Here is a 24,903-nt window from a genome sequence, read left to right on the forward strand (position 1 = left end):
ACTGGACTGAAAACTGCCTGCCCCAGCAGTGTCTTTGTCATGGTGCGCACCAGCCCAGAACCTTTACTCGCCACAAATATTATATTGCTGCAGAAAGAACTATGAAACAGACTTGTTTTTTTTTTAATTGTAAGAAGCCCCAAAACAGGAGCAGATTCCAGTTGAGCAGACACCCAGCGGTCAAGGGCAAAGTTCCTTAGTTATATAATAGCCGCTGAGACATTCTCACATGCCACGGAGCTGAACAGCCAATCAAAAAGGCCCCGCTCCTCCCCTGGAGTCGAACCGCTGCTGTACAAACATGTCCACCCCGGAGTTTGTTTGCACTGGCTAAGTTTAGGACTGTTTATTTTGTGATCAGAGAACGCCGAAAAACTTTGTTGGAGCCCTCACAATGATGGACAACAAACGTAGAATAATGGGTGCAATAATGTCATACATTTCTTGAACCAGCGGTTTTCACCAGCACACATGAAGTCCAACATATGGGATGCATTTTATTCTTCATATGCAACGCTGATTTTTGAAATATTTGAAGCCATGCATTGTTTACCTCCGTATTTGCTTGCTGATTGGTCAAAAACTCCACATGGTACTTTTTATTTTATTTTCCCTGAAGTGTGACATATCTCTTCCTTCCTCTGTATTTCTGTGCAGGGGGGGGGACACCTGCAGCCAAAATGGAGGTGAAGACGTCGCTTCTAGACAACATGATTGGGGTAGGCGACATGGTCCTCCTTGAACCCCTGTCTGAGGATTCATTCATTGAGAACCTGAGGAACCGCTTCGACCACAATGAGATCTACGTAAGTCCATTCAAGTCATGAAATTGTGTTTGCAATCGCCTCTTCTGCTCGTCCCTGCTTCCAAAGACCGATATAGACTGCTTCCCTTAGGAAACGCGTATATACTTTTCATGCCGCCATTGTTCTTTCATTCCCTCACTCATTGAAGTCTCGGCCACAGTAACCGACCAATCAATAAATCCCATCACCAAGGAATGTAGATGATGCCTTTTTTAAATGAGGCATGACATCTCAGGGACAAGAAGGGACTGGCATGTTGGCTGGCTATCTCTAGAAGAGACTGGGTTGAAGAACTATGCAGCCTTGGTGATTACATCTCTGCTCTGGTTGCTGTTGGCTCACAGGGCTCCGGGCCCGAGGGATGATGTCACCTCATATAGCGACGATTGGCTTCGCCGCTCGCTAGATATTTTGCCGCGATGCAGCCCACATCCTGCTGAGGGATGGGAATCGCGTTTTCATATTTCAAATGCCCTCAATTTTCTGTCCTAAACTGTAAGCGCCGAGCTTTTTTATTTCATGTGTGGTGTTGACCTAAATGTTGGGGGAACTACTTAAGCATGCAATTAAAACTGTTTATTAATAAACGCTCATCCAAAAGGTGCACAATTTTAGGATTTCTGATTTTACCTTTTTTTGCTTTCAAAGTGACATCTTCATGGAAAGGTAAATCATGGCTCCAAGTAAATAATGTGAGATTTTTTTTTTTGGTGGCATAAGCTGCACCTCAAGAGTGATCGGGGAAAAGCTTTGAAGCCTATACTTATCTAATAAATCTCTGGTGTACAACCCTTGCATGTGAATGTATTTTTCCCTTGTGTGGCATCATTCCTCGCAAATGGTCCCCCACCCCCACCCCAAACTATCATATGACAGCTCGCAGCAGAAGAAACATGGCTTTGTTTTCCAGGGGGAGCGAGCATCATGTATCCAATAACTCGGTTGAAAGTCAAAGAGAGTGAAAATCACCCTGTTAACGGATGCCCTGCTTCTCATGTCTGACTCTTCCTCCTGTGCAAGAAAAATCAATGAGTGTTCCTCTCATGTTTATTTAATCCCTAAAGCCCTCATTGTTTTAACCATGATTAGCTCTGCATTGTGCGTTGCATGATTAGATGTAATGGCACCAGAACTGTAGCAGGATGATCAGTCTCCATCCTAAATGGATTCTCTAAAAGTGGAACTAGCATCTGTGGAAGTCGTTCTACATAACCGCTGCATTTTCAGCCCCACACATTTTAAAAAAAATTAGCCATAACCTTAGTTCCTGAAGGCCCTTTCATTCCAAGTCTCAATTTTTCACATGATGAGCAACTGGCAATCTTTAAATTTACAAAAGTCATATCTGTGCACAGATTTCCGGACTGTAAAAAACATGAGCGACAAAGAAGGAAAAAAAGGTTAATTTATGTAACTGTTGGTCAAGTGATTAATTCTGCTTTGAATCTGAAAAGAATGCATCACTTTTGATTGGAAAGGTTGATACACGTTATGTTTATTTGTTTTATACACTGTACATTTGTTTTTAAAATAGTTCTGACACCCTCAGTTCATGTTTCTATGATAATTAGCTAATGATGCAATTTGGGCTATTCTTAATGATTTGCAGAGGCTGAAAACTATTTTAGTGTGTTTTGGGCTTATGGTCGAGAGAATTCTACTACCTTTCCTCTGCACTTGAAATGGCCTCTTCTTTCCTCGGGTGGGCTTATGAACAAGATGCTGTGGGAGGTTGTGGCGTTGCCACAGGGAAGGCCATGCTCCACTCTTGTCAGAGTGGGTTATGCAACAGCCATTACCATGGAAAGCAAAGAAAATGTTCGAGGTTGATGTGCTCTCTGGACTCCCTTTTGAGCGTAGGAGGACAATGAAGATGATTGCTGTTTGCATTGGCTTTTGGAAATACCAGAAGTGTTATCTGTTGGACAGTACCTGTGCGAATGTTATGTAAAAGGTGTTTTATGTGAAAATATGAAACAGAAAAGCAGTGCTTTTTATGTAAGCAGACCTGTTGGCTATCTTGTGCTTTAATTGCATGTTATGTAATTGGCTGATGCTATATAGGCCTGTTAGGCATCGGTATGGCATCATGGCTATTTGGACACGTACTAAAACCCGCCTTCAGCACCTTGACCTCTTTGCAGTCTGTTTACTGTCTAGACCACGGATTCCACAAACATTTCCTTGTTTTGTTTTTTTAAGCGTCTTCAGTTTAACTTCAGGCATTGCATGCAGAACACCCAGCAGGGAGAAGCTGACAGAGGAAGAACTCCTCCCACCACGACTTAACGATTCACACCCAAATGGACAGAGGGTTGTTGGGTGCCAGTCTGTGTAAAAGTTGATTCCCTCTAACCCTTTCATTGCTTCTTCTGCCCCCCAGACATACATTGGCAGTGTGGTGATCTCCATGAACCCCTACAGGTCCTTGCCCATCTTCACTCCAGACAAAGTGGAGGAGTATCGCAACAGGAACTTCTATGAACTTAGTCCACACATGTGAGTCCGCTTCCCAGAACTCCTCCAAAACCACTCTGGTATCTATGTCAATTGTATGTCCCGCTTAAAGCCATTTAGAGTTTGACGGTGAAGTTTTCAATTTGGTGTCTTTCATGTGTAAATCTTTCTTTGCTGCAACAAAGAACTGGTGTGGATGGCACTTCAAGGCTTTGTTAGTCTGAATTTTCTTTGAGCAGGAAATGGCATCTGTCTGTTGAAGACGGTGTTTTTTTTGTTTGTTTTTTTCGAACCTTAAGGGTTATCAATTTGGAGCCAGTGATTAATGAGGGTGAGATCAGACGGACACTAGCTCTTGCACAGAGAGTCAGTCTGGTGCTCTTGCTGGCCATTCAGCACCGTGGCACGCCATCTGTCCGTTGGCAACATTTAGTCAACATTGCTGTGAGGCTGCCAAGATAAAACAAAGCCTGGCACTCGCCAATTAGCCTGCTGTGTCTCTAGGCTGCAGCAAAACCCCTCAGAGAGACGGGACTGAGAGCGAGAGTGCCCTAGTCCCAGAACAGACACTCCCTGCAGACAAAAGCCAGCTCCTTGGCTTTACTTTACAGCCAGCTGTACAGAACTGTCGTGACAGTTTCAGGCGGTTTTGCCCCCCCCTTTTTTTTTTCTACCTTAAATTTCCCAGTGCCTGTCCTCGCTCTTTCCTTTTTGTATGCTGGAGGATGATCACGAATGTGTACAAGGAGGTTTTGTCATGGTCGGCTACACGGTGCACTGTATTAAAAGAGTGCCTCACGTTTTTAGGCGGTATCCATCTACCTGTTGAGGTATGATAACTTAACAACACATTCCCCATCAAAATAAAAAAAGTGCTTTTTAAAGCTTCTAACTTAAGGTTCTTGACTAAGAAATGACAGATGTAATCAATTAGCAAAATAGTTTGACTCAATTACTTCTTTGTTGTTTGTCTGAGCCATTCCAACTCATCAAACTTTTAAAACCAAGACAAAGCCATCTGTGAATCCACAGAGCCAGGATGAATGTGTTAAAGCAGAGAGAATGAGATGTAATCAAATGTGTCTACCATCCCTCACCTTATAAAGCAGAACCAGCTGCAATAGAATACACAACCAGAAAACTGTCCAAACTAGGGGCATGGTGAAATAGAAAGAAGCCTGCAACATCTCTGCTCTCAACGTCTTCTTCAGTGATGGATGACTTGGCTACACTGTCAAAAAGCAATGCTTTCTATTCACTGAAATGTACATCCTCTAAACATGCTGACCATCTTACCATTAGTCTTTAAGTAGAGAAGATTAAACCCAGTTTAATAGGACAGGCTCTTGAACGGGACCTAAAATGTCAGTCAAAGGGAGATTGTATCAACATGCTCCATGAATTGATCTTAATCCTCCCGTCAGGCCATCTGGACCAAGCTTTGGGCTTTGCATTTATCGCCCTCGAGTAATGTTAAACCCTCAGTCTTGTCAAATGCATCAGCACAGTTGTTCTGATTTACATGTCACGTCCATGTCTTTCCTGTGGGCTACTTGAGCTTTGGTCACTCTCATACGATACTGTCGCGTCATCAATTAACTCATTTATTTATTCCGTCTGGAGATTCAAGCTGTCTTAGTAAAGAATGAGAAGAGAGATGGCAACTTCCGTCTCTGGGATTTAGGTGCAGGAAGCCCTGTGACAAGTTTACGGCGTTGGAGGCGGTGCCCCATTTATTCCCATGGAAGTTGCTCAGTGGCGCATGATGCAAAAAATGTTTAACTTCAGAGTGTAAAATTCCCCAGCTCTTCCAGGCCCATAGAGCAAGCGTAGATTGTTAGTATTGCTTTCCCTTAGTAGACTCAGAACTTTTAACCACACTGTGTTGGTGCTTAACCTTTTTCCATATTGACGCGTTGTCAACAAATGTGAATGTGACTCTTTTTTTAAATACACTCCGATATAAATCTAGAAGCAGCTGGACGGCTGTGGCTTTGAAATGCATTTTGATGTTTTAATTTGAATACGTTTGACTTGACTGGTTTTCAGAGCAGAGAGCAAGCGTCGCTACAAGGGATTTAAATGCATGGTGTGTCATGCCTCAAACACAAGGCAAATTCATTTGTTTCCACCTTTTCCTATTAGAGCTCACTTGGCTTCACAATTATTTCGGTCTGTTATTTTAAGGCTACAGAAAATGCATTTATCAGACAATAGCCTTTACCAGAGTAGTTTAAATAAAAACTGAAACTAAAAAGACTTCATGAGAATCAGCCCCACCATACCGTGGCCTTAATCATTTAGTATTGTAGCCTATTCTTTGATTTAGCTATAGTTCTGCAGTCATACAGCCTTGCAGCAAAAACTGCTAAATTTGAGTTTTGAGCAAGGTAGGGTAAAAAAACAAAATAAAAGATTAGATCGTTTTTTTGTTTTTTCTTTAAATATGTGCAACAATATAGATTGGCTAAATGCTCAGCTTTAGAAGAAGAGTGCATCATTTTTTAGTAAAAGTAATCATAGATATCTTGTACGGATATAATCACGGCATCCGCTCAATATTTCTAAATAAAAAATGACTTCCAGTTCCTGGTGCTGTTTCCCACCTCGACAAAGTGTTTCATGACCTTATTTTTTTGCATGGATGAGCTTCAACCGGCTGGGGGGCTTTATTACTGCAGTGACTGAAGGGATCAGTGTTTGGCTTTAATTAAGGTAACATCAGGGGGTCCTAGGAATCTTCCTCTTCCTGTCTTTGCCTCGTCAGGCACTTGAACAGTATAATGTCAGCAGCTCAGAACAGGTCGCATCAGTTCAGGCAAAAGGAGCTCACAGGGATGTTTGAATTTGCCATAGCCCCTGAAGATGTTAGGTTGTATATATGAACCCCCATTGACTTGCAGTAAGTTAACAAAAAGGACATTTTGTCACATGATTGTTTGCAGAGCTGATAATCTCCCAGCCTGATCGATGCTTTCGGGGAATTTTCTCCAAAACATTTTCAACAGCAAAACAAGTCATCGTTAACCCTAATATCAACATTGGTGCATTTTTATTGTTTTTGTTTTTAAGCATGACTCTACTGACTCCATTGAATTTCTCACCTTACTGTCACTGCAAAGATATTTGGCAGAACAAATAAGCAACAGATAATTGCTCAACCCTTAAACCCCCTTCAGGAACAGAGTGTAAATAACACCACCGTGTTCGTTGGCTGCGCCCACTTTGAGTCTTTCCTGAAGATTTTGTACACGACCGTTTCATAGACCACACCATGACAGACCGTCACACCTGTTTTCTGTGACCTTTTGGCAGACCAATGTGCCTTTAGTAAGTTCCACTGTAAAATGCCGTGCACAGTGACAACATGTCAGCTGACATGTCAAACACACGCTGTCACAATCGCTGGTCCTCGCTTTCCTCAGAACACACAGCACATTCTGTTTATTAAAGTTAATTCATCGTCTTCGTCGGTGCTGTGGGAAGTGACTAAGCACCCTGGAGTCTGTTTGGATGAGATGAAAGATGACTATCTTAAGGTTATTGTTTAAAAGCCAGGAAAATGTGCCTGAGCAGAATTAGATTAGTCAAACGTGTTACCTTTTTTAATTAATGCCATTGCATCGTCAGTGGCTCATTGCTGGTGTGTCTGCATCTTTAAGGGTGCCTGAAATACCTTGTGTATGAGTGGTGGTGTTTTTGTGTCTTTTGCATGAGCACAAATACAGAACAGTGAGTTTGTGTGCAGGTGTTCATCCATTTCACACCTGCTCTTGTAATCCCTGGACAAATGGAGGTGTGTGTGTGTGTGTGTGCCCGCCCATCAGCTGGAGGGAGAACTGCAGCTGGTCCCCTATCTCTAAACTTGTTAGTAGACTGATTGCCTGTTAAGTTCCATCTTAATTAGAGTTGGACCTATTGCAGATAGACCCTGGCTCTTGCCAAGCCAGAGACCAGTATGTTGAACCAAGATGTAAGATGTTTTCATGCAGTTGTCGTGAATTTTACCAAATCACAACATGGAGATTGTGATTTGGGTACATTGTTTTCAACCGAGTTGAAGCAAATGAGTTATTGTACATGGAAAACGACATGAGAATGCAGCTACATTGTGTTCAATCACAACAGCAATAATCTGATTTCCGGAGTGCAACAGTTTTGTAATATTAAAAATTAGATTGAACTGAAATGTCATAACCATCCAAACAAAAGTACCTGGATGGAGGAAAAAAAAGAAGCTTGTGGCTGTGCATGACTCTGGAAATGTGAATGAACTCTCCAGTTGGGTTTATGGAGGACCACTCGTGTGTCCATCATTTCCTCTGCTGGCCAATTTAGCAAAATGGTCCTTTGCCCAGATGAGGCACTTCATAATTAACTGGCAGGTGTTTTCCTCCCCTCTGCACAAAGTCGAAGCATTAGAGATGAACTAATCAGTGGCCTTTCTCCACGCACAGCAGCATTACAGATGGCCTGGAGTCATTTTTTTTGTATGTCCCCTTTCACCCAAGCCAGACACTGTGTTGGGGGGGGGGGGGGCGGCAGCTAGCCCCACGTCTCTAGGGTAGGATCGTATTTCCCCAACGTTTAATGAGGTATTGAGACCCCCGATGCTCTCTGCGCTCAATACCTAGTGCCACTAGAGCATTGGTTGCAGGGGGGGGGGGGGCATCACGACTGGCTAATGGCGCAAAGAGGCCCGTGCAAAAGGCGTATGTCGGGGTTTTCAGCTGTTATGCACACGGTTAGGACAGCTTGGCTGTGAAAACTGCTTTTTGTAGAAGTTTGACACCTAGGAATATTATCTTACTCCAGTAAATAAGTTTGTCACATCTCAAGACGTTAAAATCCTTGATTGTCCCAACCATAATACAAGCTAAAATAAAGAAACTCCAGTGTATCCAAAGAACGTGCAGTTTCCAGTGAAAGGCCTGCAATTACGTCAAAAGGTGCTGAAGAAGACCAGAGATGACATGTGGGGGAGTGAGCTGCTTGTACTGAGTGCCTGCCTGACAAGGATCACAATAAAAGCATTCCCTCTGAGTGATCCAGTCCTACGTAATGTGTATGTTTGCATTAAGACCACTGTCTCAACCCTTTGCATAGAAAGTTGCACGTGGCTTTAGAAGTAGTCTTATTGTTTAGCTCCATTGTCGCTGTGAAGCCCTGGCATCACATCAGGTTTCCTTTTTATTAAACCACTGCCAAGTTTGTGAGAGCAAATTAATTGTGTCATAATGTGCAACACAACCCTGCCATTGATCCATTTGTGTGAGGATTCATTTTAAAATATGATCAACAGGCATGAGACTATTTTATGTGTTTGATTAAGATAAAAGACCCATGGTAACGGCGCTTTGTCCGCAGGGAGGATGGACTTTGGAGCCATTTACCGCATCATGACATCATAGCTGTGGTTACCTTTGTCGTCAGTTGGAACACTGATCAAAAGGCAGAAAGTACAAGTTGGAAATTCCCTCTAATTTATAGAATTTGTTTTTGGCAGCTTACCAAATAAATTTGCACCCTTTTTATTGGTCTTACCTTCAAACTGTTGTCCTGAAATGCTGTTTAATCTGACGAAATACTGTATTCGCCTACATTTGTCGCATAATAATTGAGTTCCCCAAGTTGATATTAGCTGTGTGAATGCAGTATTGTTTCGCAACGCACTCAAGTGTCAGAATATGTTGTAAAATCTCAAACTGTAAGAAAACTGGTATCACAGGAGGCCCCTAATAAGACACGAGAATGGTAGTTATATGGTAAAGTAGTCCTGTTTGATATCCTTCAAATATAAGATGTGAAACAGTTCATATCTGGTTCGATCATTGCATTCTTTCTGTTACTTTATCCACCTGCAGTTATTTGGTAGCAAGCTTACACCACGTGTACACTCATTTGGTGTTACATAAGACTGTTTTCAAAGAGGCCTACATAAATTGCAGCGCAGAACCTGAGCGTAGGTAGATTTAAGTAGGCACTTGTTGAAAGGGCTTTTTACCTCAGGTGGGCGGAGTGAGTCCTCTCCGGCATGTGTTGGCGTAATGGTGAGCGGGGTGAACCTCGAGAGGCATGGTGGGAAAGTGTGTGTTCCTTTGTCCACCCACTGCTTCAACCAAAGAATATAATGCAAATGTATTAACGTGGATGATGCAACCATTCATAATCGACTGCTACATTTGTGCATGAAGGCAGCAGTACACTTGTAGACATACTTGCACACATGGGTCTGGAGCCTCATTACAGAAGCTTCCTAAGTCTGAAATCCTTTCTTATCTTTAATATATATATATATATATATATATATAATATTTTCTGAACAAAAAGGTTGTATCATTTTGTTAAGATAGACTTTTTGGGTCAAACTGTGACCAAATCCACTCTTTAGGCCTCATGTGTATTTTAATCTGAGCATATGGCCGTACACAGCAGTACTGTAGTTAATGTAATGTGGACAGAACATCAGCTTTTGATGGAGGACTGCAGCTCCTGCTGTTGAACTGCTGCAGCTGGAGCACAGACATGGTGGGGCAGCATGTGATCAAAAAAATCAAACAAGCTGTCAAACTGATTTGGATGTTTGTGCAGATTGAGGATTCATTTGGCTGTCAGGACCTGACTATGAGCCCAAAGGGTCAGGCTTGACATTACACAGAGCAACTGGAAACGTTAATGGAAAACTAATCCGACATCGTAGCGGGGTTAAGCTTGTGCCAGGTAATGTCCACTGCCAAGCTAGCGGTTTGCATTGGAGCTTGGGTCAATTTATATTCAGAAAAGTTGATTAATCGGGGGGGGAAATTATCAATGTTTTATTTTAAAAATGGAATCCAGCTTATCTACTCTGTGCCGAATGAAACGTCAGATGCAGTTAAAATAAGTTGTAAGGTTATGTTCTCGTGAAACGTGTTATTGATCACTGACAGCTCTTTTTCACTAAACGTTTTGTTGGAGGTGGTCTTCATTTCAGCCAAGGTAGCCCACCCCTGCTATAGAACGCAGCAGGAATCCCGAGTCCCTTCTACACAGCGATCCCACAATACTGCCATAAAGAAGACCCGCCATTACGCCGGCTTTGCTTTTCTACACTGAACCGAACAAGGCTGGCACAATGCCGCCACAGTGTGTAATTCTAGGGTACAATGCGCTGTTTTTTTGGCTCAAGGGAAAAAGGACCCCGTGACGACTTTAGTCCCTTCTACCAAAAACCTCCTGGTCTGTGGCCTCCTCATTTCATGGTGTGGAGCGGGACAAGTTGTCACCCGCCACTGTGGTGCTGCTGTAGGCCCGACATTACACTGTCGGTCAGACCCACAATGACTGTCTGTTGTCTGAATGGACTCAGTGGGTCATATGGTGGTCACCCTGAAGCCTTTTGCTTCTTTAAAGAGATGCCAAGTTATCTTGTACTAAAAAAGGCATAGCAGTTTATTTCTATGCAGCCTTTGTGTGGGTGGGTGAGTGTGTGTGCACTGTGCCAGGGGGTGTTGCGATGCCTGTAGTGCTCATAGATGATGCCTCATTCCTTTGTCTTTACTTTGAAAAACAAATCAAACGTATAGTAGCTAAGACATCATCCTCTTTTCAGATAGGTCATTGCAGGTCATTCTCAAATAGATAAGTTTATAATATGTTGAGCTGAGAGCATTCCAATGCAACTGAAGTTAAACCAATAAAAAAATGGTCATACTGGTCTAGTACAGTTAGTTTCATGGACAGTACATATATATATATGTGTCAGCAGGACTTCAGTGACAAGTTGTGTTTTTATATTGAGAGAGCCTGAAGTGCCACAGTGGAAGGCCGAGACATGGAGAGCAGGATGAAGAGAGGAAGTCTCAAACCTGACAGAGCTGGTGCTTTCTGGGCTATAAAAAGACATCTTGCTCCTCTGTTTCCATCATCCTGTCTGTGGCTGTGCACATGTGGTGTGGGTTTCTTTTTTTCTTCCTTAAATGTGTTTCTAGTTTCTTCTCGCCAAAGGCACAAGGCCTTCATTCATCATTGTTGAGCTCTCGTGTCTCAGACAGTCTTTAAGCCCTTTTAACAACTGATAATTGGGAGTCATTTGAAAATCGTTTAATTTCTTTTTAATATTCTCCATGCTGATTCCCTAAAAACCTGCTGAAAGAGGCTCAGAAGAGTCTTTGTTTCAGTATTGCTTTGAGGATGTCTCGCTAACTTAATCAGCGTACGCATTTCCTGCTTTTCCAAGGATCAGACAAACAAGTTGAATCTGTGTATTCCCCTGCTGTGGAACACTAAATTGCTGTGCAATAAAGTAAATTAAAGCCCTGGACCCCCTCGACGTTTGATGTATGGGTAGGGGAGTATCAATGAGTAATTTAACAGAGGTCTCAGGCAACCCTGAGCGAGTGTTGAATAAATTAGAGATCCTTGGCAGCAGTACTTCAACCTGAGCTTTTCATTTAGAGAGTTGGAGGTATTCATTATTGCACCTTCTAAGTTGCACATTGAGAGTGCTCTTTGGCATACACAACTGTCATCGTGATCTTGTGTCAGATCTTTTTCTTACCACCCATTTTACAGCAACACATTGTCGTAACCAATACACACAGACGTATCCGTCCGAACCGCACAAGCACGTTCTTCAAACAATCTGAAAGCATGGTGAAAGCACCACCTGGTCATAAAGCATCAGGAAAGTGTTGCTTCCTTGGCAGCTCCATCAGAGCCAGGAGGATTTCCTGTGGCCTCTGGAGGAGCCAGATCACGCTGAGCTCACAGCCCCCCCCCCCCCCCCCCCCCCATTCCCACAATAGAAACTGGATTTAGCATCAAAGTCCTGAACAGGTTTATCCATTTTTAGGCCTGGGAAATGAACAAAGTTTTACTTAGAAAAGCCTATTTAAATGTGCTGCATGTCAATATGACGACATGGCTCTGAGAAAGAGGAGATTATTATTGTTTGCAAAGGTCCTGTCCTCTCCCAGTAGCTGGCTGGTCTGCGCTCCAGCCCATATATTACAGCTTCATGAGCATCTATAAATGACTACTTTAAAGTGCGCCAAAAGAGCTGACTAGGCTATTTTGTACTGCTTACCTCATGCCAGTGTGGCTTTGTGTTCACCGCTGCCACGTGCGTGTCCAAATTACAGCTCGAGGCAGATGTGAAGGGGAGGTGCCAAGTGGCACTTATGGTCCAAGGCCCTCTTCCCAGCGTAACCCCCCCCCCCCCAACACGCACGCACACACGGATCTGGGAGGCCTTTGGGATTTCAGTGCCTCACTCACTGCTTCCTCTGCCTTTGATGGTGACCTTGGTGCTTCATCATCATTTTGACTTCCATGTTTGTGAAGTGGTTCAGCCTGTTGCTGTTCACTGCTTTCATGGTCCTAATGATAGCGCACTGTTGCAGCCGCAGGGATGAGCATTCATTCTAATTCTGCCCTGTTTTTCTTGCTTTTGTATGTGGGAATACAAAATACAGATTAGTATCTTGTGAGAGGTCAGTTGTGGCTTGTATTTTTCTTTTAAATGTTCAATTCAATTTATTTTTGTATTGCCCAAAATTACAAATTTGCCTCAGAGGGCTTTACAATATGTACACATTTGACATCCTCTTGTCCCGGAACCCTCACATCAGAACAGGAAAAACTCCCAAAAAACCCCTTTAACGGGGAGGAAAGAGGAAGAAACCTGTGGGAGAGCAATAGAGGAGGGATCCCTCTCCCAGGATGGACAGAAGTGCAATGATGTCATGTGTAGAACAGGATAGTGAATTACAACACATTCAATGTAATTACAGCACATTCAATGTATGACACAACCACGACAGGAGGCAACACCTGGTCCAGGTAAACCCGGATACACAGGAACCTGTGAGGCGAGAAAGCACAGAGACTCTGGTGAAGAAGCAGGTCAATAACGTGCATTATTCGGTAATATGAAATCGTAATGTGAGTAATAATAAAAGTGATGTTAGCAGTTGGAGTCAGCAGGGCCATGGTAGGAGGAAGGACCAGGGTCCAGATGAAACCATGCTCCATGGAGACCTGTGAGGAGAGGAAGCACAAGGACTCCGGGGAAGAGACAAAATCAGTACTGTGCATTAATGGTATCGGTAATAGGATTAATAATGTTAATAATGAAGATCGTAGTAGGTGTCAGCAGGGCCATGGCTGGTTGAAGAACCAGTGTCCAGATAAAACTGCGGTCATCCTGTGAGGCGAGAAAGCACAAATACTCCGGGGAAGAAGTAAAGTTAGTAATGAGCATTAATGGGACATCAATGCATACAGACGGAGGTGAAGAAGAGGAGGAGAGAGGTGCTCAGTGTAGGAAGTCCCCCTGTAGTTTTTGCCGATACCAGTTTGTCCATGGGCCGGTCCAAGGCAAGCCAGAGCCAGCCCTAACGATAAGCACTACCAAAGAGGAAAGTCTTAAGCCTACTCTTAAATGTGGTGAGTGTGTCTGCCCCCGGACTGAAACGGGAAGCTGGTTCCACAGAAGAGGAGCTTGATAACTGAAGGCTCTGGCTCCCGTCCTACTTTTTAAGACTCTAGGAACCACAAGTAACCCTGAATCACTGGATCGCAGCTCTCTAGTAGGGCAGTATGGTACTATAAGCTCTTTAAGATATGATGGAGCCTGAAATTCAAACATTTATATAATCTGGATATGCACAATTTTGGGTGTGGCCCCTCGCTTCACTTGACTTCTATTCATATTGTGATGATGTGGTGGCCATTCATATGACTAGCTCTGCGTGTAAAGGACCTCCCACTCCTATTTTACACCCCTCACCTTCCCCTGGTACACTCCCCCTCCCACTGGCCTGCTCTGGGGGCGGCATAATTGATGTGTGATGATGATCTGCTCATTGTCAGGATGAGGTCAGGCAAAATGAGTGTTTTCACAAAGCCGACATCTGCTGCGCTGTGCTGCCCTTTTCAACAGTGACGTGATGTCCCGTGGCAAGTCTCATCCATACAAACTCTGTGTACAGGAGCGGGTCGGGGCTGGGCTGTGATTACAGATTGTGTGGGTGGGGATTTGTGAGTGAGAGGCTTGTGCCAGACCGAAAAAACAACTGAGGGCTGAATGCAGTTCTCTCCTTTTTTTTTTATTTTTTTTTTATAAACTTTTGCAATGCAGATTTATTTTGGAATTATTTTTTTGGAATTATTTTTGTGAAACTGTCATAATGTAAAGCCTGTAAAAATAGTGCGCCATAGCATCTCCAGTGTTTTGAGTAATTTTACAAGCCTATTGACTCACTACAGCAGCTTGACTCAAAGGAAGTTGCTTCTGCACTAGCGTACCCCTTTTCCTGAGGGTTTGTTGGTGGACGGCCCCCCCCCCCCCCACTGGGGGCTGACGAGGGAGAGGACTGGTTGCCGGGCTCCATGGGCTCTGGTCCCAAATGATGTGTGATGGTGCAGAACCATAAGCTCCATTAGCCCGCCTGAGCTTTAACTTTGTATTGTGGCCTGGAATGCATTCATCTGGCTGTCCATCTCTGGGCAACCTCTCTGGCATGGTTTCTTACCAGCAATCAGCTACTTTTCAAATTGGAGGTCAGTGTTAGTTCAGTGTGTGATTATACGCTTCAAGTTCTGCTTCTAACCGCTCTGACTCCACTAATGCATTTAGTTGCTGTACCCCAAATTAGATCCTTTTTTTTTTTTTTTTTTTTTCAGCCGTTAGCTTCTTTTTCCATGTCTTGGTGGATATATTTGGACTCGATACTGAATTGCAGAGTGATGCCACATTGCATTTCAGCATGCAGACTCAAATGCACCCTGTACATCTCCCTTAGAAACCACTTTGAACCCTGTCCAACCAGTTTTTTAGCCTGCTGCCTGCATGGTGCCACGCTACATTTTGAAATGCAGTGTTCTTGAATCTGACAAGAGATTTGCCTCTACAAGTAAATCTAACCCCAGCAATCATGCTCCGAGTTCAGCGTCCCATTTCAGACCAGGTACAACCCATTGTTGGTGTTGTATTAAAACCCCTGTCAGCGTCTGTAAATGTCAGACATTCTTTCCTACGCGCATGTCTAGCACTCCCATATAAATACTCGATTAATGGACCTGGGAGACTTGGAGTGCCCCCCAGGGGCAAGGAATTAGACCAAATTAGACACTGGGGAGAGACTATTTTGATGCATTCCTCCAAAATTACCTCAAGCTATATTTACCTTGTACTGAATGTAAAACTCGAGACTTAAAACTGTTGATCTAGCTTGATATTTAAAAAGTTGGGAGATTACTTTGGTGACTGTTTTGAAGCCACTAGCTTTGACTTGTATTGAGCCGTAACCCTCCTGTAGAGATGGTTGATATCAGAGGTGTGGATTCAAGTCACAAATGTGATAAAGACTAATTGACGGAATAAAAATGCCGACAGCATCCAGTCAAGTTGCAGGAGAACGCCATTAAGAGCTCGTGTTGCGTAACTGAGCGGCAGTTGTTGTTAAAAATGCAATTGCGTTTGGTGAAGAGCAGTTTAGGACTTGAGACTTGAGTGCAAAGACTTGTGACTTGCGAACCAATGACTTGGTACCTCTGGTAGGGATTCATCATCTTGCTCAAGGGCACTTCAGCAGGGCAGAGTCTCCCCAATACCTTTTTAGTCTCCTGCTTCCCCTCTGTGATGGTCCACCAGGTCAGTCCGACTCAAAGAAACTTTCCTTTAAACCTGACTGAGCTCATCATGATGATGAGCTTGTCTGACTTAGATGATGCATTATTCCAACTCTACTTTACCGTGTCTCAAACTAACAACATTTTTTAACCGCATATGGTATAATCACAGCTTTTACCAGGCATGGCTTTGGGGGGCAAAAAAAAAATCCTGAGTAATGCCAAAGTACAGTGGGGGGTGTACAGGAGGGGAAGTGAGTTAATTTGCAGTCTCGTGTCCTGCTGCAGGAGAAAGTTGGAAGACGCTCCTCGCAGCACTGTACATGACTGTTTGCTTGCCAAATGGAAGCTGTAAAATCCTTTAATGTTCCTTCTTTGTGTGTATCTCAATGAAATTACAGACCACTGTGCCACACAGGATTAAAAAAAGTGTCATTGTGATATGGCCCTCACATCATCCACGCCCTTCCCTCCAACCATAAAGGATTGCCTGAATAAAGAGAACAAATAATACATTGTTCTGGAATTGAGAGGGGGTGAAACTGCAGTGATCGGTCCCACTTTCCCATTGTATCACTGTCCTGGAATGTACGACAATAGGCTTCACGTTATAATAGGCACTCTACTTTTATCAGTCACTAATCCACCAAGGGTTATTTTGCAGTGAGTGATTACATTCATCAAACACCTGAAAGCGCACAAAGCACATCTTTTTTTTTTTAAATAGCAGCAGGACAAATTCCCACAGTTAAGTAAACTAATTGTTTTAACTGTCACTTAAGGAGGTAAAAAAAAGGCTTTTAAGCATGTCTCTGTTCTTGTGTGCATTTGGATGCAGGAGCTTTAGCAGCACTAGTGTTGGGTTAGGAATAAAGGAGCAGGAAATGGCCAATATTACAACTATCAAAGCCAAATCACAAATGTGAACCAGCCGGTGTAGCTAAATAAAGCTGCAAGTCACTCCAGTCCTGGGGCTGTTCTACAGATGCTAATTTCCAATAAAGCCGCGTGCTATAGATTAGGATGGACTCCATGTGGCCTGGCACAGCACTTTATTATTACTCTGAACTTCTTTCACCCCAGTATCTTTCCCAAAATATCCTGGAAAATAAGGATGTTGCGTAAGCTGAGGGCATGCAGTACAAAGTACTGTGGACGCTTATGACTTTGTGCCTTTTGTCTTCCAGCTATGCTTTGGCAGATGAGGCCTACCGTTCACTGAGGGACCAGGACAAGGACCAGTGCATCCTCATCACAGGGGAGAGTGGGGCTGGGAAAACCGGTATGTAGCTAGAAGCTAACTCCTTTTCATCTTATCGTCTGTGCACTCGTCAAGTGCCCCACGAAGCAGAGCAGGGAGTCTCTTCTGGGACACTTGGCACTGGAATGTGCTGCAACACGTCTGGTGGAATCACAGGCATCGTCTAGAGTGGCGGCGTTGCAGCCGGATCACATTTAAAAAAACAATTTTAAAGATGCGTACCACCATCCGATGTCTTGGAGTGCGTAGTCTATCATCTGAGAGTGTGGTGTTAGGGAGAGGGACCCAAAGAAGCGCTGTGTCAAGTTGTTTGGATGAGCAGTTCTCAAGAAATCAACAAGCAGCCCTACCAGAGGACGAGCTACCGGAGGACGAGCAATCGGCCGTTCTAAACGGGCGCTGCACGAGTTTATCCGAAGTTATGTTTAAAGCCACAGCAGATTTGGATCATATCTATCTTTCTTTTTTTTTTCAAAAAGCAGCTTGATGCTAGTTTTTTTTGAGACTGTCATGTTGGCACATGAAACGTGACTACCTCTTTGATGACCTGTATACGGAGAGGGTGTTAAATGATGGAGGTAGACAAATCAAAGTAGACAAGCAGCATTGCAGATGGGTTCCTGATAGAAATACTGAAAAAAAAATATTTAGCGCCACATTAAGTATCGCAGCATTTCTTTTGTTGGAATATTTACTTAAGGCCTGAATATTATACAGCAAAGGTTCCATCAGAGTTATGGCTCTTTATGCATGTATGGCTGTCCCTTCCTTACTATAATGTCAATTCATTGCCCAGCCCTACCTTTATTTCTCTGTGCACTGATTCCATATCCATTGCCTGTATTTATAATGTGACGCACGCACCGTTTGCATGGTGTTGATGGCTTTGATCTATTTGCAAATTGATCTCTGGCTGGAGCTCATATTTAACAACGTAACTTTCCCCCGTAAGCACTTTGGCAGCAAACATTAGGAGCCACTGTCAACAATGTGAGATTGTCAGTCACACGTGATCATAATAATAATTTCAGTAGGTTAATGCAGTGATACAATAATAAAACAGAGGCAGTGGGAAGGCACAGTAAGGTATGACAGATCGTGTTTTGCGCTAGCCTTTATTTGGGTTCTCTCAAGCTCTCATGGATATTAAAAACCCCACTCCAAGAAGCTGTTCAGCCATGTCTAGGAGATAAATTTGGATTCAGTAATCGCATCGGCCTCGGAGCTTTGTAGTGGAATAAGACCATCAAAAACGTGCATACCCCATCGATATGGGTCATTGGCTTTTATGTCTGTTTCTTGTGCTCCGTCTTGCTGTGGCTCCCGTATGAGCAAGGAGCTGTGACGAACATTATTATCAGATGCCAGCAATGGCGTACAGGAGACATAACATTGTTGTTGTTTTTTCCTGCGAGAGATGACTGAGGAAGTTTATTTTGCTTCCCTGAGACATAAAAAAACAAATGCGAAGATTAAGCCGTGTGTACCTCGTTACTCAGCAGAGCGGGGGCTCTTGATCGCTGCATTCCCGTACCTTGGCGAAATGTACGAGCGTGTCTGGAGCCGTTTGTATGCCAGGCTCATCAGCAGCAGTCTGTACCAGCGACTACCGTCGAGCTCTTTTCGATCCCTGCTTGGCACAACACTCATCAGTTCTAGGTCACTGTCCTCTCACTGGACAGGAGAGATGATCCCGATGCCAGCAGTCATCCTACACGGCATGTCACTTGTTTCAGACAAGCCAAAGATGCCTTTTGAGCCCTTGTCGAGATTTTCATCCAGAAAATATTTTTTGGGAACACACTGCACTCACAGTTGACCACTTTCAGATGAGCTTCAGCTCGTACACGAGAAGTGGATGAAAGGGGATCATCTCTGTCGATCCAAATAAAGTCACGCTTCTTCAGTGCAGTCATTTGAATGATAACCTGACGCAATGATAGTCACCGTCTGATTAAACAAACTGGGTCTCCATTATGAGGCCTCCTCCTCTTCTCTGTACCCCAGACTAATGACCCACACCCTACCCTGATGGGCGTCGGGGGGGAGGGGGGGGGGGGGTGAGGTAAGGGGAATTTTAAAGGGAATGGTGAGACGGGTGGGCAACCTCTCATCATGTCTAGCGAAGGCTTTTTGACCTAATATTTGTTGTGTCTGCATGCGTCTGTTCCAGAGGCCAGTAAGCTGGTGATGTCATATGTGGCAGCGGTGTGTGGGAAGGGCCAGGAGGTGAATAAGGTCAAGGAACAGCTGCTGCAGTCCAATCCCGTGCTGGAGGGTGAGTGAGCGTCATTCACACTCGAGCTAATCCAAGGGGTCCGGATCGTCTGGAGCTCACATTTGGGGACGGAGTCTGTGTTAACAGGTTTGACAACGCTGTCCCCTTTCGAAGGCTCCTCAAAGTATTGGCTAACGAACACAATAAGTCACACGGCAACTGCAACGCGTTTAGATTTGGCACGTACGACATCGACAAACGCATACACACGGGAGTTGTACTGTCACAGACAAGTGAGCTGATCAGCGCAATAACTTTCAGAGATGTGTAAATACTGTGTAACACACATTTTTTATACCTCTACTTCTCCCCTGTACAACACACACACACACACACACACACATCCTGTCTCAATATCACAGCTCAGTGCTGGCACAGAAACAGCTGTACTTTAATTGGGGGCAGTGGACAGGAAATGTCCATGAATAATGAAGCTGTATACCCGGGGTTGGCTGCTGGAAAACCTGCACATCTGCAAGAGTTTAGCTCCCACCAATCTAATTGCCCTCGCGCTGAAATAAAGGGAGAGGGGAGCACAGTTATCGTGCTACACACAATGAGCCCGTGTCATGCTCGCTCTCTGCGTCTCTCTGCTTCAGAACCTTTTATTTGGTTTCTTTCGTTGTTAACCAACAACAGAAAAACGCACCTTAATCAGCCGTTTGTCAGCTATCAAGCTGATACGCTAATAGCGCTGTGATGCATGACACATTAATAGCATTTTAATGTAGAAATGTGGCCAGAAAGCAATTTGAAAGGGCTCTGGATTGAAAAATACTGTTCTAAAAGGCTCATTTATTCACGTAATGTGAGGCGTTGATGTGCACACATGTTTGCGATGCAGTTTTTTTTTTTTTAAACACCCATATGGGACAATGCTGTGTTTTAAACATCATGTTTATTGTTTGTTTCATGGCACATGTTGAAGTATTTTGACTTGAATGTGGTGCGACGGCAAAGTTCAGCCGCTCCTAAACCCGGAAAGCCGCGGTGCTTTGCCTAATCCACGCAGCATTACGGGGCTTCATCGGTAAAAACCCTTAGATGATTGACAGCTAGCTGGAGTGAGGCACAATGTTAAGGATCATTGATATGTTTAGCATATTTGTCAACAAGCTTTGGTTTCTTTTGATATTATTTTTGCAATCACGTTATTTCAGATGGATTAGCATGAATTATGCATTGTTTGCAATGTTTTCATCCTGTCCCGTTTATGATTTTCAGCCTTTGGAAATGCCAAAACAGTGAGGAATGACAACTCTTCCAGATTTGTAAGTATCTGATACTGAACTGATGAACAACTGGTGTCGTTTCATTGGATGTTTGCTTCTTGAATGAGGCCTCGTTTGCTAAACATTATGCACAGCTTGGATGTTTTCATTCAGACTTTATTCAAGCTATGCATCATCCGCCACTTTCATCGAAGCCCCAACATATTTTCTGAATTCCCTACTGGTGTGTCCCTCTCTCTGTTTCTTTTAATTTCTTTACACAGTGAATGTCTCATTCATGGGCTTTCGTCAGTCTGGGTTTTACTAAATTGAACGTCTTGTAGAGATCTAAAACGGTGTGGTATCTTATTTTCCTCTTTCCTACAACTGGTGGAGTTGAATCAGTTCTCACAGTAATGCTGTCCCGACACAGCAGCCTTTGTAACAGCTTGATGGTTTAAGAAGACCTGCAGGCTGATGTTCTCTGTCGACTCATGTCAAGTGATTCATGTTGGTACGTGTTTCAAATCAAAGAGTAACGGCCCTTTTAAGGGGAGTTTGTGCCGTGCATGTTCTAATGTCTTTCCCACATCATGTGAAGACACAGTGCATTGGATCTGTACCAGCACAGGCACTGCTTCAGTAACGGCAGACCTTGCACGCTTGATGTGTTTCACTCGCGCATCTTTACATACACAGAACAAGGCTTTTGACGTGCACTGCTGTTCATCAGCTGCGGAGTGCAGTCCAAACTTTCATAAGGGTGCACATGTTTATTTTCTGCTCGTCTGTCACTGTAACATCTCCACGTGTTTTTATGACCTTCTGAGGTTGCAAAATGAGGAAGCTGAAGAAATATGATGCTTATCTCTCTGGCAGAGAGAGCATCATGATAATGTTTCAGTCCATAGACTGATCCAGGGGAGGATTTATTTCCTGGCAGTGGCAGAATGAAAGGAGATGGGAGTTTTGGGTGTGTTTTGCTTTTTGTTCGCCAAGGAGGTCATTCTCACACTGTCTGGCTCGTTATGTTCAGGGAGGCTCGATCCAGCAGCTTCAGCCTGCTTCAGGTTCCTCCCTCATGACGGGGCATTGCATCAGATTACCCCGATCACACACCACCACTTGTGTTCGTGTTCATTTTTCTAACATGAATGTTTGTTTAGCTGGAAACTTGTAAAAAAGTATCTTAAAACTTCCAGTGTATCCAAAAAGTCTGATTGCGACACCAACCCAGGTGTTGGGTGTTGGGAGTTCAGCTGTATGAAGGATTACGCCCCTTCTGTTTATATTTAGGTAACCTTGGTATAAACCTCTGGACAAGGACCTCAGGCCTCCCCGCTAGATGCAAGTTCATCAGAGCTCAATCACTTTATCTGAGACCTGTGAATCAAAGTGTCACTTCATTTCGCGGTCTGCTATTAATACATCAGAGGGGGGAGGGGGCAAATAAACACACAGGACTCTGTGTTCTAGCATCCAAGTTTCAGATCGAAGGAAAGAGACGGCCTGCAATGCTTTGTTTTAGTCCGCCAGTAGAAAGAACATGGCATGGTGGGGGGGGGCTTTCCCTCTGCACAGTTATTTCACAACAGTGTATGATTGGCAGCTGGTGCTGAGTTTTGGACCCAGCTCACAGTGTATGTTAAAGTTCAGTTCCACCTGCTGTATGTTCTAAAAGGTGTGCTCTCATCCACAGGGAAAGTACATGGACATTGAGTTTGACTTCAAAGGAGATCCTCTGGGGGGAGTCATCAGCAACTGTGAGTAGTATTGACACGACGATGTGCTTAAAGTAAAAGATCAGTAAAATATCCGTAAAATTGTACACGCCATATTTAATCTTAACCTTGTATCACAGTAGCCATTATTTTATCCTTTTCTTGTCATTTTCTTATCAAGCTGACACTGATGTCTAGCAACACAGTTAAACGTACCATCGAACGTACAACTTTCAGTTTTTATCTTCAAAATGAGTCTCAATGAGGCCATTCAAGTCTTCAAATTGTTGAGGTACAGTTGCACAAAAGCTTTAGAATTGGGAAAAGCTGTATTGAAAGCGAACAGGACGCTCGCCTCGCCCTCTCGCTCCTCGGCTCTTTTCTCTCTTATCTTGCTTCTGTTCACACTGTTGCGTCTGCGCTGACGTCTCCGCCAGAGGTCACAGAAACAAAAGAGGAGCTGATGGCCGAGACACAAATGAACCCCTGTCTGTTGGCTCGCGTTAGTCCAGCGCACGGGGCTTTCTGTGAAGAAGAGCCACTGACATGTGACTGCTTCAGACAGGGCCGGCTGGCCTGCTAGACAGATGGACGAGGATGCTCGAGCGGGGTCGAGTCTGGATGGATTTCTCTTCTCCTCCCGGCTCATTATTTTCCCCTACACGGGCATCCGTCGAGCCCTCTGTGCTGCCTACAGCTGAGATTAGGTAGCTGTACTTTTATAAAACCCAATCCTCCATAGCTTTAATGACAGAGGGGAAAGAAGATCTTGGCAGCCAAAGTCAAAACACAATAGGATATTGTTCCCACGTTGCTACTTCAATGTGTGTTTGCATTTCCAAGGGAGAGGAAATGTGTTTAGGATGCTTTACTGCAGAAAATGGAAAGCTGTCGCTCAAAACAAAAGCAGTGAAAGGATGACTGAAGGGTTTGGCTGAACGCGACATGAAAGGTCACTTCAGGTCCCTTCGGATACGAATATTTCAGAGAGTCGGCGCAAGAGTAAATGAAATGCGACCGCGCATATTGAAAGTGTTCACTAAAAAGGAGAAATGAAGGCAGTGGCTCCTCGGTGGTATTGTTCTTGGCCTCTCTGCCTCTTTGACCACAGCTTCTGTAGTGCTGCTGCTGACAGCCACTCCGTCCTGGATGTTGTATTATTGATGTGCTGGCTCTTATAGAGTCGCGTATGTGATCCATGGCCACCCGGTGCCACAGATTCACATTGAGCCTGACCCGCCGCTAGCTCTGACAGCCGCGAGTCTCTGTGTAGGGCTCTCTGGTTAGTGCATCCACAGAGTCAGTGCAAAGTGGCCCTTCTGTCCTCTCAGCACCCACAGACCGGTGAGTCACAGTTTGCCCAAAGATTGACAAAGAAAGGAGCAGTTCTTTTTTTTAAGGTTTGAAATTTAACTGTGGTTAAAATGGCAGTTCATGTGGATATGTTTCCTTCTGTTCAGTCGGTTTAATGTAAACTCTTAAGTCTCCTAAAATAAGATGTTCTTAACGAGACAAATTGGATGCTATTATCCAGCCAGACTGGCAGTGAAGAGGATCTCAAGCATTCTCAGATCCAGAGCTCTGCTGTTGGTCTTTAATTAAATCATACTGAGCCTAATGCGGTGAGCAGATGATGGGTCCCCTTTTAATCAGGTACTGCTGCACTTGGTCGGCAGCCTCGGAGAAAGCGCTGATGTTTGATATTGTGTGCAAACACACACACACACAAGCTTGGTCACCTTGGCAACTTGCATATATACAGAAGTTTGAACCAGGAAGCCCTCTGACCTCCATATTCTTAGTACTTCCTACAGCAGATCAGCCCCTTATTTACTTTTCAAGGACACACAGAAACCTTTCCCGTGAGGACCACTATTGGGAAATAACTTTTTGTCATCCTGTGTCATTGTTTCCTTTTGTTGTCCTGTACTCTTTAAGATCTGCTGGAGAAGTCCCGTGTGGTGAAACAGCCACGAGGAGAGAGGAACTTCCACGTCTTTTATCAGCTCCTGTCTGGAGCCTCCGATGACACACTCAGTAAGTCCTAAAAACACTGGAATACATTAAATGGAAGCATCAATGTATTTATTTTTCCAAAGTGTAGATGGGGGCAAAACTTAACTTGAAGATTAAAGTGCTCCTGGATCTGAGAGAAATGGCAGCTTTAAATATTTAAATGCGCCCTTCTTATTGCCCTTAAGCACAAACTGGGGTTGTGATATATTTAGCCTGATGGCCTGGAATAACCTCTGATCTCAGAATAATGCACTGATCTGCTCACAGGAACTAATGAATCACACGTTGCAGTAGCTAGCTGAGCCACTCCTTATGTTAAACTCTTACATAAACATTTTCCAGCAAGATTTCAGCTGCACACAACACATGGCTGATGCATTAATGACCCAATCTTCCTGCCCGACAAACGGTACAGAGAACAAAGGCCAGCCGTGAAACCGGTTCCCTCTATTTGCTTTTCTGCGGACAGAGGGCATTGTTTTATGTCCGGAACGCAGGAGAACAAAATAACGATCATGACTCTAGAGCACACACACAC

General features: G+C 43.9%; 1 protein-coding gene across 2 annotated transcripts in view; it reads left to right on the plus strand.

Annotated features, from left to right (window-relative positions):
- Positions 1 to 663: 663 nt before the first annotated feature.
- Positions 664 to 24,903, plus strand: part of myo1b (myosin IB) — a 44,205-nt gene continuing 19,965 nt past the window's right edge. For both annotated transcript variants that reach the window (XM_079276496.1, XM_079276497.1), the window contains exons 1-7: positions 664 to 806; positions 3,190 to 3,305; positions 17,066 to 17,160; positions 19,313 to 19,417; positions 20,642 to 20,688; positions 22,328 to 22,391; positions 24,288 to 24,386. In XM_079276496.1, coding sequence (XP_079132622.1) covers positions 681 to 806; positions 3,190 to 3,305; positions 17,066 to 17,160; positions 19,313 to 19,417; positions 20,642 to 20,688; positions 22,328 to 22,391; positions 24,288 to 24,386 — 652 coding nt within the window. In that variant the 5' untranslated portion in view covers positions 664 to 680. The remainder of the gene's footprint in view (positions 807 to 3,189; positions 3,306 to 17,065; positions 17,161 to 19,312; positions 19,418 to 20,641; positions 20,689 to 22,327; positions 22,392 to 24,287; positions 24,387 to 24,903) is intronic.

This window comes from Melanostigma gelatinosum (assembly GCF_949748355.1).
Source record: "Melanostigma gelatinosum genome assembly, chromosome: 10".
Taxonomy (NCBI): domain Eukaryota; kingdom Metazoa; phylum Chordata; class Actinopteri; order Perciformes; family Zoarcidae; genus Melanostigma; species Melanostigma gelatinosum.